The sequence below is a fragment of the Hypanus sabinus genome, chromosome 15 (genome assembly GCF_030144855.1).
Source record: "Hypanus sabinus isolate sHypSab1 chromosome 15, sHypSab1.hap1, whole genome shotgun sequence".
NCBI lineage: Eukaryota > Metazoa > Chordata > Chondrichthyes > Myliobatiformes > Dasyatidae > Hypanus > Hypanus sabinus.
The window spans coordinates 27,176,111-27,192,519 of NC_082720.1; the positions used below are offsets into that span (position 1 = coordinate 27,176,111).

At 35.9% G+C, this 16,409-nt stretch overlaps 2 protein-coding genes across 4 annotated transcripts in view; one reads left to right on the forward strand and one right to left on the reverse strand.

The window, feature by feature from the left end:
* Nucleotides 1-16,409, reverse strand: part of ctnna1 (catenin (cadherin-associated protein), alpha 1) — a 113,582-nt gene that overhangs the window by 41,951 nt on the left and 55,222 nt on the right. The window lies entirely within an intron of this gene.
* Nucleotides 146-1,777, forward strand: lrrtm2 (leucine rich repeat transmembrane neuronal 2). The gene has a single exon (XM_059990141.1). It carries the CDS (start codon nt 278-280, stop codon nt 1,775-1,777), a length of 1,500 nt encoding a protein of 499 aa, XP_059846124.1. The 5' UTR covers nt 146-277.

The following is a 16,409-nucleotide window of genomic DNA, read 5'->3' on the forward strand; positions in this document are numbered from 1 at the left end:
GGAAGTGATGCAGAGGATGAAGGGGGAAGGAGCAATTACTTGTCTTGCTGGAAACAAATAGAATGTTTGTCTTTTGAAAAGAAAATTAAGTCTTACAATTCTACCATCGTCTATCACTCCAAATAGCTTTTGTGGGGGAGGGGAATAAAATACCTAAATCAACATATATGATGGGCTGTTTTGGCTGAAAACCTAAATGAATTTCATTTGATTGCCACCTACAGGTTTGCATTCGAAGTGGCCATTGGGGGGGCCAACAACGGTGGCATTGTGTGTGATGAGCATGTTGTTGAAAATGCTGCCTGCCTCAGGCGCAGCATGTCCACAGAAATGCAGATGCGAGGAGCTGCTCTTTTACTGCGATTCTCAAGGTTTTCAAGGAGTACCCGATAATGTCTCCCATGGGTCTATCGGCTTGTCACTCAGGCACAATAGTTTTTTTGAACTGCAAAACGATCAGTTTACAAGCTTTAGCCAACTTACATGGCTCTATTTAGATCACAACCAGATCTCTGTTATTCAAGAGGATGCCTTCCAAGGACTATATAAACTCAAAGAATTAATCCTCAGCTACAATAGGATTGTGCGTCTGGCAAATACCACATTCAGTCAGCTGATTAACTTGCAGAACCTGGACCTGTCATTTAATCAAATTACTTCTCTACAACCAGAGCAATTCCACAGCTTACGGAAACTTCAGACACTACATCTACGTTCCAATTCACTAAGGACCATTCCCATAAGGGTTTTCTGGGACTGCCGAAGCCTGGAGTTTTTGGATATAAGCAACAATCGTTTACGAAGTCTGGCTCGTAATGGCTTTGCAGGATTAATCAAACTCAAGGAGCTTCACCTAGAGCACAACCAGCTGACAAAGATTAATTTTGCTCATTTCCCTCGGCTAATCAGCCTCCAAACACTATTTTTGCAGTGGAACAAAATAAATATCTTGTTATGTGGAATGGAATGGACCTGGGACACATTGGAAAAACTTGATGTGACAGGAAATGAAATTAGAACAATTGATCCTTTAGTTTTCCTTACAATGCCAAACCTCAAGATACTCCTGATGGATTCAAACAAGCTAACTACCCTGGATGCTCAGATTGTTAACTCATGGAAATCTCTAACGCACATCGGTCTCTCTGGCAACATGTGGATCTGTAACAAAAGTATTTGTGCCCTTGCCTCCTGGCTAAGCAATTTCCAAGGCCGATGGGAGAACTCGATGGTCTGTGCTAGCCCAGAGCACACACAAGGTGAGGACATCCTAGATGCTGTTCATGGATTTCAAATCTGCAGCAATCTTTCAGCAGCCACCACACAGATAACCACTGGCTATACGGATCCTACACAACAGCCAGAAGCTACTGAGTATATAACAAAATTAACACCCATAGACTCCACTACAGAGGATATTGAAAATCCAACAACAGAAACAATTGCTGAAGACTTCCTTGAACCTGATAATACCCTCTTTACACACAGGATAATAACTGGAACAATGGCTCTATTGTTCTCCTTTTTCCTCATTATCCTTGTGGTGTACATTTCACGGAAATGCTGCCCTCCTACCCTGAGACGTATAAGGCACTGCTCCATGATGCAACACCGACGGCAAATTCGCCACCAAGCCAGGCAGCCTATGGCAGATTTATCAACACAAGTACCCTATAATGAATATGAACCCACTCATGAGGAAGGCGCATTGGTCATCATAAATGGTTATGGACAATGTAAATGTCAGCAGCTGCCTTATAAAGAATGTGAAGTATAAATTAATGAGCTCATGTAACCAACATACACAGTTTAAGAAATGGGAAATCTGTGAGTAAAATGCTTTCAACTTTTAACTACAGAACTGAACTTTAATATTTTTTATTTCCAGAATAAAGTTACCAAAATTCTGGCATTGGTTCTCTTTCTCTAAACTGTACCTAATGCTCAAATGAAATTCAGCTTAAATATTTCAATCTGGATTTAGATTTAAAACTGTCCATTCTAGTTATTTTATCTGATTGTGGCAGAAATTACAAAGCTTTCACACAAATAATTATGGCATCTTAAAAGAACATTTTTTAAAAAATTCCTAGACCATTCTAAATTAGACAGGCATTTAAAAAAATATACATACTATTTGTCTTCCTTTATCCTCATTGGAATCTCTCTTCAAAGAAATGGTAAGACCTTTAGATAACCAGCTGGTACGTTAAGTATTGGGCTCAAATTTATGTGTGCTCAAACTGTTATGCAAGACAGATTGATTTTAATATTAAAAAGCACAGGTCTTCTTTCTGATTGAAGTGAGGCTTTTGCTGGCCAAACAGATACTTTCATAAAATTGTTTGCTAAATACTCTCAATTGCATGATAATTTTCCTCAGTCTTGAATAATATGATCCAGAAAGATTAAATGCCATGATCAAAGGTTCATAGAATATCACAGTTAACCTGCACTTGATACCCTTGATAGAAACATGTTTAGTAAGTTTTTATTATTAGTTTCATGGCTTTGTAAAACATCTATTTGCAGTTTAGTAAACGGCTATAGTATATACTTGGAATGCTACATTATATAAATGCATACAGCAAAGCTCTAATGATTAGGTTCAAGAGATAAACCACAACTGAGACTGTTAATAAACCAGACAATAGTGAAATGCAATTGTGACCCATCTGATGTATTACCTCCTATTTTTCAATTGCTATAAAAGATATTAACTTCAAATACTATACATCCAAGGAGCAATTGTAGCATATGGGAAACACCTGGAATTTCTAATTGTGATATGGGAGGGAAGCTGTGAAGTACCATTGTAAAATAATTAGGAAAATACAGAAAAATTAAACAAGGTTGAACTCTGCAAATATAAACAAAGGGGTATAAATGTTATTCCACTATTTTCTACATGCCTGCTTCTATCCACCATCTTAATCTCTCACATTTTGTTACCTACTTCACTCAAAGTAGTCACTATACACATGAATGAGAAAGCAAAAGATAAAATATGGGTAGTCAAATGATTTACAGAGACAGATAGAATGCAGGAATCAATAGGCAGCAGAAAATCATATGAAAGATGCTATGGCAGCATTGGAATATAAATTGTATTACAGACCTACAAGTGAATAACTGGAGATTTCACAATTTAAAGTAACATTGATTTTAATAATGCTATACTGCCCCCTTTACTGAATAGCTTGAAAATATTCTGTGAAAATACACACTTATTTGAAATGATAAAATCCAAACTACTGTACTTTGGGTGAATGTGTGTAATTTACAAGCCATTTAAAGCAAAAGTACTGCGGATCAGTACACAAGGAGAATACAGTAAAGACGGACAGACTCCGACACTCAGGACTGTATTAACATCCAGCTTTTGAAATTAATTTCACAATAGGCAAGGTTCCTGATTAAAATCATTGTACAACAGAACACCCAAAAATGAATATCTGTATTCGACCAAATCAATTCACTAATCAGTTGAAATCTGTATTTCCTCACATTTCCCGTCGCTGGGTTCTTCGGCCCACTCATTTTTTTTAACTATTGTCCTTCCATCACTCAAGTGCTATCATTCTAGCACATGAACTCTGAAGAATAAGAGCTCGAAGGGATGCCTTCAAATTATGAGCCAATAATTTAGGGAGATTGGTAGAACACAAGATTAGTAGGCACCAGCAAAGATTTGGGAATACTGGCACAGAACGTGGATTAGAAATTAAATTGGTTCTTCAAGAATACAGCTTTGGTTAGCCAAAATTCTCCCACACTGCCTGAAAGCTTCCTCACCAACACAAACTTCCACATATTGTAAATATTGAAATTAACCCAAATTAGTCTGGACAGATATTTAAAATGCACTATATATGTACTTGAATGTTAGCACAAAACCTGATGCTATAGTAAATTATAACACAAAAGATCATTCTCATGGGAAAAGAACATGTCATTGGCCAGCAATAAGGGTTTGATATACAAACCTATAACCTATGCTGATAGGGAACATTACCCTTAAGAATACTAAAGAACATTTGCAGAAAAAAAGCAGATCTCAGTTAATCTTAATCAACTTAAAATGAGGAAATTTTGCATTTTTTTACAAATCAAAATCGATACTGCGAAATCGCATGCGAATTTAGAGGATGTGGCACTAAATTGCATACCTAAAAATATTAATTTCATTTTAGTTCTTACTCAATCTCTTAAGTTAGGCTACAATTTTCTTAATACATTAAATATGTTGATTGAAATGCAGCAAAATTTAAAATCTAGAAAGCTTAAAAACTGCGGGTGGTGGAAGGACTCCAGTAAGCACTGTATGTCTTTTTAATTCTTCTGTTATCTGTCCAGCTAAGATGATAGCAATGTTCAAAAGAAACTAGATAAATAGCTATCATCATTACACCTTGCTGATCATATTCGAAGGTTAAAATACTCAATGAAAAACTATACTCAATTAGTTAACATTATTCCCTAGATGCTGTAGCAAATTTTATAAGAAATAAATTAAAACCCTTTCTCAAGCTTTTGAGCTAGTATTTTAAAATTTGAAGAAAACAGTATTAGATTTCTTGACCATTGAACTAAAATAAAATAAACCAAAACAAAAGACAGGAGTTAATTACTGGTCTGCCTTGAGATAGTTAATCTCGTCAGGGGAATTGGTGCACTACGGACTGAGTCATGTAGCCTTGGGCTAGAATTGGGCAAAAAAATGGCTCGTATTCCACAGCCTTACTGCTGTTCAGTGACCTCTGCTGGAAGCTTCTATATGGCATTGAATGTAGAGAGCTTGTAGAAACCCAAGCCATCTGTACACACACATCACTAATAGGATCAACCTAATATGCAAATGATTACTTTAATGAACATAAAGAAAAAGGGTTTAAGAACAGGCTAGAGAAAATTATACAAAGTTTTGATGAGGTTTCCATTCCCTACTTTTAAAACAAAATAATTCACTGCTGAAACATTAAAGTCCAACTACATCAGACAAATGGACAGAGGGTATACACATTAATGTACCATCCAAGATGGTTGGGGGCAGAAATTCATTCTTCACAGTATGTCAGAGCAAGTTGTGTAAGGATGTAGAGGGTCTTCAATAGGACAATAATAGTGTATAATAATCACGCAAGTGCACAGTAATAACACTAGTTAGAAACTATTCGGCAACAGTCTCCTGCCCCAATTAAGTGCCATCGTGTCCCAAATATAACAAAGGAATATTTGTTATTTTCTTGATTAGTTTTTGCTAAGAGTTGTCCCAAATAAACATCTGTTCTGATGAACCAATGGCCCAATTAACTGGCATCCACGATATCTCAAAGTACAAAATACAGTTTCAAGCAGAAACAAAACTGAAAATTTACTATCTTCCAACTTGAGTAATTCTGTCAGGTCAATTTTGTCACAGCCTTTCTGAAAAGGCTGGTTAGGAAAAAAAACGTGAAATTGCTGATACCATCCTGAAACTTCCCAGTTGGTGACCCCACTTACATCTTACTGTTGACCTAATTATGTTGGAGTCAATATCTTGGTGCAAATACCATGTTTGCTACTAGACTAAATGAAGTTCTTTTGGGTCAAAAGATTTGCTTAGATGTCATCAGGAAAATTGAATGGGTTCTCCTTGCAACACACAGGCATGACATATCCATCATTCTAATCTAAAGCAAGAACGTTCTGAAATTCTAGCCCAGCCAAGCTCATTTGTCATATTGATTTGTACAAAGCTATACTCCATTAGAATATTTAAAATCAAATTATTGGTAATTCTGTACTGCTGTACAAATAGGAAATATTAATGATGAGAGCATAACTGTTGAGCTCCATAGTACAAAAGCAGCAAGAGAATGACAATAAAAAATTAAAACTTTAAAAACCTTTCCTGGAAAGGATCACAATACCATGGCTATTTCCCACAGAAACTGTATTTAAATTATTTCTTTGTAGAACATTTTATTAAAGTATACTATTTACTTGAATTGCGAAACTTACCACACACATTTGCACAGTGTCAGGTTTTCCATAATAAATTTACGTGTCTGTATTTATAATGGGAGCTGCTTGTAATTACAAGCTCCTACTAGTTTTCTATTCTTTAGCATCTCAATGGCAGATAAGTATAGTACTTGTGACAAGTCTACATGGGCAGCTTTCCTACAAAAAGCTGGCCTAGGAATTTGATAAAAATTTCAATAATGCTGGAACATGCTTTCAGTTGAATACTAGACAGTCTCTTTAATCCATGTGGACGAAGCTACTGAAATACTTTAACATAACTGTAATCTCAATTCCCAAATACAATTTTATATACTGGCTGAAATTATTGCACAATAAAGCAATAATTGATGACTGTTCCATCTATTAATTCAGTTAGAGGTATCCTATCAAATTAAAACACTGATGTTCAATCTGCAATAGTGAATTTTGAAAACACCAAAAATCTCAAAGTCTACAAATAATTTGTACCTAAAAGTGCATTGTTTATTTTCAACCGTAACTTGGGGAAAGCTATTGTAATACATACTACATATCATTAACAGCTTTGTAGCAAAATCAATTTTTTTTCTAATCTTTGCTTAGTGTTATTGGGCCCCCTACCGGTAGAAATCTCCTTTTTCCATCCACCAATATAATGCATCAATTTCGAATGCCACAGTTAATGTTCTCCTTCAACCACCTTTGTCAGAAGCAGGCTAATCCAAGCGTCTTTGATCCTTCTTCATAACTTTAATTCCTCATTGGTGATATTAGTAGAACATATTCATCAATAATCTAGCTACATCATTTAAGTAAATTAGCAGTTCTAAGGGAAATCTGAAATTATGACTTAATTCACAAATGTTTAAAGAAAGCCTTTCTGAAACAGCTGCAATGTGTGTGAAGCTGGTCTGACAGCATTATTAAGAAAGAATTTCTAGTCCCAGGCATGAAGCTCAAAGAGGAAAATTCAAGATTTCTGGGGATACTGAAGGTGTTGGAGCTCTAGGTGCTATAATGAGTTATGTACAGCATATTCACTGAACTTTCTTGCACGTGCAACAATGACAAAAATCAAATGATGCATTGCCACTCATTTAACTCAAACACAAAAATTATATATGCATGTCAATTCCCACAAAAATATTAAATGTATTAGATCTACACTTCCAAGACAGAATTCCAAAGTCCTGATGCAGGGTTTAACCAAAACACCAACAATTCCTTTTATCCTACAGATGCTGTTCAACCTACTGAGTTCCTCCAGCAGATTGCTGCTCCAGATTCCAGCATCTGCAGTCAAATAGGCTCAACCTACTCAACCCTTCACTACAAGAATCAGCCAAATGTATCTTTTCTGCACTACCTCCAATGGAAACACATCCTTAAGCATGGAAACCAAAGTATGCATTAATCCAGGTGCAGCCTCAGTGGGTCATTATAAAGTTGCATCAAAAGGTCCCTACTTTTATACTCCATACCCCTTGCAATAAAGGTTAACATTCCACTACACTTTCTAATAACTCATTGTATCTGCATGCTAACTTTGTTATATGTGGTGAGGTTTCCAGATTTCTTTCTACCATAACATTTTATGGCCATTCTTTAAAGAATGGGATTTTTCATTTCACTTTGTTTTTGTATCCTTGACCTCATCTCACTAGCCTACCTATCTTTGTATCAAACAGCAACTCTGTCTACATCAGCATAGATTTATATGTAAATAGCTAAAGACTCAGCCCTTAACCCCTATGAATCTCCACTAGTTACTAATTAACAATCCAAAAATAATCACCCACTTATCCTTATTCTGTTACATACCCATTCCCTTTGCAATCTAATCTATTACTCCAAACCCTTTTATCTTGTGCATGTACCTTTTGTTGCATGTTATCAATTGCTTTCTGAAAATCTAAACATTATGTCTACCCCATATCCACACTACTTGTTACAGTCAGAATTTTAACAGATAACCCTTTCACAAAACCATGTTGATTTATAATTTTCCAAGTTTCTTGCTTTAACATTTTTAATGGCTTCCTGTAATTTCCGAATGGCAAATATTAGGATTACAAGACCTATAGTTTCCTACCTTCTGTCTCCCTCCTTCCTCGAAAAGTAGTATTAAATTTGCAGTTTGGTTCTCTCCAGTATCAAGATAAATGTTAGTAGATAACAACAGACACATTCACCATAGTTGCAGCAATTTTCTTTCAGATCCATTGGACATGGGAAATTAGGACCAAGGGCTGGACACCATTTCCCCCACTGACCCAGTGATAGAGATTATTTTAAATTAGTTAAATTGGAATGTTTGTTGCCTTCTAATCTCCAATTACTAATCCAAAATTATTACTTAAAACCTTGGTTTTAGTTTTTTAAAAAATATATAATCCTAATGAGCTCTTTGTCTAATTTTAATTATTTACATACTCTCATTTGCTAATTCTCCCATTTTATAACTTGTACTGTTCTAAACTCAAACTGTATATGTGAAATCATAACAGTGTCCCAGTTTACAAGATCAGGTCACAAAACTGATTCTTGGCACTCAACTCACAAAAGTTATGTATTACTCCCCGATTTAAACAAGAGAAGCAAAATTTATTTCCATGAGCAAAGATGTGACTGTTTTAACCTTCATTAAGACAAATTTGAAGCATTACTGATATACAACTGAAACTGAGATCTTACTAATTTTATTATAACCTGTTATAACCTAAAATCAACATAATTTAATTAGTATTCCTATCAAGATTAAATGATTTAAAAGTTTAGCATCATCATGAATTCAACTTGCCATAACATCTAAAATTCATCTTCAACACAAAACTGGTCACTCTATTTGTCTGCAGTCTGAAATATGCTTAGGTAAAAATTGAAAATCCGCAAATTAGTTAGTTAAAATTTGGAACCCTGAAGTCCAGTAATTTGGTATTTAATATTTTAAGCTAGCTATTCTAAACAAGTTTAAGGGTCCGTTTAAGTAGTCAGCACTATCATCGAGAAGTGTGACTGAATGAAAATATGCAGATTTGCCCTCCAAAATAAAAGTGGTATTGAAAATAGTACTTTAAATTTATAATGGAGAAATAAGCATCCAAACTTTGAGACCATCCCTAACTATATCATTCTAGGTTTATCCATGACTGCCACCTAGATAGAGAGAGAGGTGGTGCAGGGTCATAGTCAGTGTAGCAGTTCAAACTTGAGGATTCAGACTGTTCCATGTCATTTCCTGTACACAAGTACAAGGAGAACAAAATAATTGCTACTCCAGATCAGATGTAACACAAAAAACACAAAAGATTAAGAACAAAATAGTAATAAAACACACACACAATAAATATAAATATATAAGATTGACTAAGTCCATAAAGTGATGCTAGACTGTACATAAAATGACTGATTGGAAATAAAAGTACTGATGGGAAATAATAATTTTAAAGAATTAATTTAATAAAGAAGCATCTAATTAACATATTAGATACCAATGCAATGACTGAAACTGTATTCTAAGCCTATTACAAGTCTACGCGCAGTAAAGACTCATTCATGGCTGCACTTTAATCACTGAAACCGGCAGACAGGAAAGTACACAAAACATATTATTTAATAAATTACATAATTGAATACAAAACCGAGGAAATCATAGGAAAGAATTGCAAAGGACTTGTTAAGCCTCAGCTGGAGTATTTTTGCTCATTGACAAACTACAAACAAGATAGTAACAAATAACAAATAAAAGAGTATAATGCATCAAAAGTGAATAGCACTCAAAATTGGTACCAACATAAGCTGGAACAATTCCATTCAAGGTTCTTGACAGTGTGCATCTGTTTGTTTTGATCCTTCAGTTTCACTGATGAGTTTTAATACTTTTATTGTAAAAGTATCATAAACCACAACTTAGAAACTGGACAGGAACAGTTCAAAATGGAAGAGCTTTACTAAGCTTTGCATAAAATCTAGTTTACTTACGTTCACATAAAATGACCACATATTCAAGTTCTGCATTCTTGAAAACATCTCTCCTATCTGCTAAATAATTAATTAGCTCACTTCTGCTAGCTATTCCTGAAATTTTGAGTGCTTTCCACAAGATCAGCTGTTCATAAAAGAATACAAAAATCATTTCAAATAGACCAAAATCTTGGCGAGGGGCCTAGAAATAGATCTGAGTCACCCATGAGATATTTTATACCAAATAATTCATGGTACAAGACAAACTATTCAGACCACTGTACTTGCATGGTGTTTTTCAAATAGTATTCATTTTGATGCTGCATTGCAAATTATTTCCCCTCAGAATTTGCCATTGGTCTTTACTAATCTTTCTTCACCAAACTTACAGTGAATTCTAAATCATTATACTAAACGCAATATTCTCATTTCACTCTTGGTTCATTTAACATGACCTCATTCAATAGAATAGCAACTAAACATGCACTACAGGCCAAATACTCTTCTCACAACTACCATTGGGCAGGAGGTAGGTCTCACACCACCAGTGTCAGGAACAGTTATTACCCTACAATCATCATACTCTTGAACTGGCATGGAGAACTTTACTCACAACACTGAACTGATTCTACATCCTACAGACTAACTTCCAAGGAGTTTACAACTCACATTCCCTGTAATTTTAATTTTTTTATTTGCACAATTCTTTTGCACATTGCTTTTCTTTACGTCTCGTTTTTCATAACTTCCCTTTTATTCCTTTATTTTCCTGTAAATGGCTGCAACAAAATGATAAGGTAGTATATAGAAACATAAATTTTACTTTGACTTTAGCTGTTAAGCATTTATGGATGTCCTATGGCCAAACTGGTTACTATTTAAATGACAATTCTCCTCCCTGCATCCCTCAATTTATCCCAAACATTTGTGAAAAAAACTTACCCTTCTCACGCTAGTAATGTAGCCTTTTATTCCAACAATTGACACACCAATACATTCAAGGAATCTGTCCCTTATATCTTTATTCATCCATTTAATAGGCCCATTTCTCTTTACACATCTGTAAGTTTTAATTATTCCTTTTCACAATTTTAATGAAATGGTAATAGTAAACATCCTGGAATACTTCAAAATTACAGACCTGCACTTAGTTTCTGCTCTTAGTTATTGCTCATTCCTAAGCAAATTTACAAAACTACTGGTTTGAACATGTTTAAAGGAGTTATAAAACTCATTAGCATCCTCTGGTGGTAGAATTTGAGCACCATGAACAGCATAAGCATAGCAGAAATTAATGATGAGGTTAACAGTTGAAATTAAAATAAACTTTGATTTAATTAAATAAAACATGCAATACAAGGCAAAATATGTCATCCCATGATTGTGCTACAGAAGAATCCATAATGAATAGTGCAAGCAAATGGACGAATCAAATTACCTCTGGAAAATGAAATACAGGAAAATAAATCTTGATTGCAGGTTACTGTTAAAGTTATCATTTAATATTTAAGATCATAAGCCTGTAAGACATTGTAGCAGAATTAGGCCTTTTGGCCCACTGAGTCTGCTCATCATTCCATCACGGCTGATTTAATGACTCTCTCAACCCTATTCTCCTGCCTTCTCCCTGTAACCTTTGATGCCCTGACAAATCAAGACCCTATCAACCTCCATTTTAAATATACCCAATGATTGGGCCTACAAAGCTGTCTGTGGCAATAAATTTCACAGATTGGCTAAAGAAATTCCTCATCTTTGCTCAAATGGGACATCCTTTTACTCTGAGACTGTGAATTCTGGTCCTAGACTCCTTCATAACAGGGAACAGCCTCTCTATGTTACTCTATCTAGGCCATTCAATATTTGAGAGGTTTTAATGAGATCCGTCATTCTTCTAACTCCAGTGAGTATTGGCCCAAAGGTATCAAATGCTCCTCACGTATTAACCCCTTCATTCCTGGGGTCATTCTCATGAACTTCCTCTGTACCATCTCAAATGTCAGCACACCCTTTCTTAAAACAGGGGCCCAAAACTGCTCACAATACTCCAAGTGTGGTCTCACCAATGCCTTACATCCTCAGCATTCCATCCTTGCTTTTATACTCTAGTCCTCTTGAAATGAATGCTAGCATTGCATTTGCCTTCCATCTCACCAGCTCAACCTGCAAATTAACCTCTAGTGAATACAAGATAAGGACTCCCAAGTCCCTTTCCACCTCTGATCTCTGAATGTTCTCCCCATTTAGAAAATAGTTTACACTTTAATTCCATCTGCCAAGTGCATGCCCATACACTTCCCTACTCCATATTCTACCTGCCACTTCTTTGCCCATTCTCCTGATCTGTCCAATTCTTTCTACAGACACCCTGCTTCTTCAACACTACCTGCCCCTCCACCTGTCTTTGGATCATCTGCAAATCTGGCCACAAAGCCATCAATTCCAGAATCCAAATCATTGACATATATAATGTGAAAAGAAGCAGTCCCAACACCTACTCTTGCGGAACAACACTAGTTACTGACAGCAAACTAGAAAAGGCCCTCTTTATTCACCTTCTTTTCTTCCTGCCAATCAGCCAATCTTCTGTCCATGCTAATACCTTTCCTGTAATACCATGGGCTCTTAGCTTGTTTAGCAACTCATGTGTAGCATCTTGTCAAAAGACTTCGAGAAATCCAAATAAACAACATCCACTGTCTATCTTGCTTGCGAGCTCCTCAAAGAATTCCAACAGATTTGTCAGCCAATATTTCCCCTTAACGAAACCTTTTCTGACTTTGGCCTATTTTATCAAGTGCCTCCAAGTACCCCAAAGCCTCATCCTTAGTAATGGAACACTGAAATCAGGCTAACCATCCTATAATTTATCGGCAACTTGCCTCAAGGTGGTCATAGTACAGCACCTCCACAAACTGCTACAGCTGCCCAGTGGTACTTTGGACATCCTTTTAAGCTTCCATTTGTTTATGGGGTATGAGTATGACTGACTTGGCCAGCACTAACTGTCACCCTCTATTTGTTATGCTATGTCTTTTCTGATTACTACGGGGATATTTTTAAAAAAACAAAAGACAGAAAAGATTTCATTTTCCTACTAACAGATCAGATAAGTTTTCCAACAATGTGACAGCTTCATAGGTGTCATTAAAGATATGAGTTTGTGCCTTTAAGTTTACTTTAATTCTTTGTAGCTTCCCAGTTTCAATGGTGGATTCAAATCTACATCAATTCGGACTATGAAATTTAGCACAACAACTTACCACTCCAACTTTCACCGTAGCTCCATGCGCTGAGACTGTGTCATGAAGTAATTTACTAATTCTGATGAAAATTACACATGAACATGGAGTGATTTCCATGGTATGGACTTCACAACTAATGTCTGAGCTACTCAGCATTTCTGCACTATACCTCAGTTTTATTTTTGGGTTGGATTGGAAGGGACGGAAGTTCCTGGCAAAGTTACCAGGCAGGAAATAAAAAACAATTGTAAACAAGAGTGAAGTCACTCAAATGATAAACCTAATGAAAAGGAATTATTTAAGAAATAAGTATTTTGGAATTTTAGAGGAATTTATAACATTCAGAATAGGAGTACATAACCAAACCCACCAGTCATTGGTGGGTTGAAGTTGTGCATTGAGCTTGTCCCAATTTAGTTAATTGAAAGGAATGGTAAAGAGGTACAAGGGCAGGTTTTGTTTTAAAACAAAAGTACTTGATTTAAATTTTGATTATTAAAGTATTCAAAGTGATTTAAATTTGCTTTCTCAATATCCAAATGCTCTGAAACATCAAAGATGTCTAAAGATTGATGAGTATAGCTCTGTGGCCGTAATTATTTTACCCTGTTTTATGGGCAATTCTTGTTCTCACTTGTCCAAAAGCAAGGCCATACTATTTTGGTCCTAAGTTATAAGACAATCATTCGCTTTAAAGTCACAGACATTGCTATGAAATTATTACAGTTTAGGATGCCATTAAATACACATTTACATTGCATGAAACAGTGTGCTAATTAACAATACATTTCTGATCAAATCGACATATGGTTCGGAAACAGCACATCTTGGACAGTGACTTTCATTGTATTATGAATGATACATGCCACAACATACAAGCAGACACTATTTAAACACTTGTCACTTCCATTCACAATTCATTGAGGTGCAGTCATCAAGCATCTCCAACTTTTCAAAGAGTCTGAGCTCTAGAACACAGAAATGGGCCCTTCAGCTCTAATTATCCATGCTGACTGTGAAGCCTTGCTGTGCTAATCCATTTGCCTGCTTTACGTCCATGTCCTTCTACTTCTTTCCAATCCAAAAATCTGCCCAAATGTCTTTTTAAATATTGTAATTGTACCTGCTTTCACCACTTCCTCTGGCAGTTTGCTCCCATAAAACCACCATCATCTGAGTGGAAAAATCCCAAAGTCTTTTTGGTGGAAAGGTGTTAATTTAAGAAGCAGCTGAAGCAATTGGAAAAAGAATTCTGGCAGGGGAAATTCCTGGGGGAAAACTGGTTGGCTTTCCTAAACCCAAGCCACTTCTTAGCTGATGAGATGATACATCTGATGGATTTTTATGGAAATTGATAACAAGCTATGATTCAGAAAGTACCAATATGCCAGACTGTTTGTGACGAGCATTAGTGAAATCCACAAATTTGTACTGTTTATGCTGTAAAATTCTGTTTGCAATATGAAAACTTACTGTTACAAAGCTACTGTAAGCACCTAAAATGTGTTTTTAAATTAGCTTGTAGTCGAGAGGTTTGTAGTTATACAAGACAATATGTACCATCTTTGCAACATTAATTCTAATATTTAATACAAATCTCTGACCTCATGAAATATCCCAGATAGCAACAAGATTTTCCAAAGTTTACAATACAACACAAACTTTTAGTGAGAAGTACATTTCAAATTAGTGCTACAAGGCTACACATTTTTTTAAAAATGTATATTATCAACATACTAACAGAACATGTAAAACTGCATTTTCAAATTTGGATGCAAATTTCAAAAGTCAGCATGAAGTTTATGTATTTAAACAAAATCTAAATAAATTATTTTGCCATTACAATTGCTCCATGGCTTCAAAAAGTATCATGAAACAGATTCCAGTGCCCATTCCAGTAAAGTCAAGGCTACCTCAGGAAAACATGGGCCAATTTTTGAGATTAAATTATTAACAGTATTCCAACAATCTTCCCCATTCCTACATTCCTTCAAAAACTAATGGGTTAGCAACAAGATAGTAAACCCACCAGAGTGAACCACAGGTCATGCCATCTGGAGGCACCAGTTCAATGAAACACTATTAGACAATGGATAATATTTATCAGCATTCTCAAACAGCTGCTTCAGAATAAAGCTTACCCTTACAGACAAATGGAGGGATTTTTTTCTGCCTTACAAGACAGAGAATCTTTGGAATTCTCTGGCCCAGGTATCATTTACTATTTTTAGGACTGTGCTTGAGACACATTTAAACTAAAAGAAAATCAATGTTCTGGCCTGTAGAGACACAGTTCATTTTGTATCAAAATCACTTCTTCATTTCCCACATGGGTTAAATTGGATTTGATTTGAAGTGCATGGTGGAAAGACATCCATCTCCAACCTCTCTTTAATTGCCCTTGAAACAGCAATATCATTTTAAAAGATCATTACAGAGTTCATGGAGAGAGTATTCAGAAACAATCATGCTGAGTTAATGCTTCCACTAGATTCCAAGAAAGAAAACTGGTATTTTCCCAACGTCAGTGTTTACCACCACCAGAGTGCTGCCCAAATATGAATTGATTTTGATTCAAGTGTGCAATTCAAAGGCATATCACTGAACAATGTGCTCTTGTGGGCTCCAGATCTCAGTAACAGTTGGCTCCAGGTCCTCATGCACTTCAGAACTGAGTCTGTCACAATGATGGCAGACATCAAAGAAGTGATCCAAAGATTCCTAGTGAAAGATCATCAAGACTACCTCAGATTCATGGGGTTTCAAGTTCACTAACTGGACAAGAAGTTTCTGGACTACCACATGAGAGTTTATGTATTTCGCATTTCTATATGGATGATGGTCTTAAATCATTTTCTCATGCAGAGGCAGTCAGCGTGCTGAAAGCAACTGACACCTTTATCCGGATTGCAGATATCTAAAGACCCTGTATGCAATATGACGTGCTATGGACTCCCAAGAGCTTATTTAATGTTCTTAAATGTGCTGCTCCAATCAGTATCGAGTGACACTTCATGTTAAGAGAGTTAACCTCCGATACTTATGGATGGGATCTCCCACTCCCTAATGAGAAACATGAGCAGTGGCATCCATGGTGTTCTTCCCTTCAGTATCTTAAAGGTTTGAAGATTCTGAGAACCTACACAACAATTCATTTTTTTCAGCTCAAAACAAAGAGGTCTGCTTTCCTTGTGATGCGTCAACTAAAGG

Bases quoted from the DNA above. Each gene is read 5' to 3' on its own strand.
- lrrtm2 (XM_059990141.1), top strand. From the start codon at position 278: ATGAGCATGTTGTTGAAAATGCTGCCTGCCTCAGGCGCAGCATGTCCA.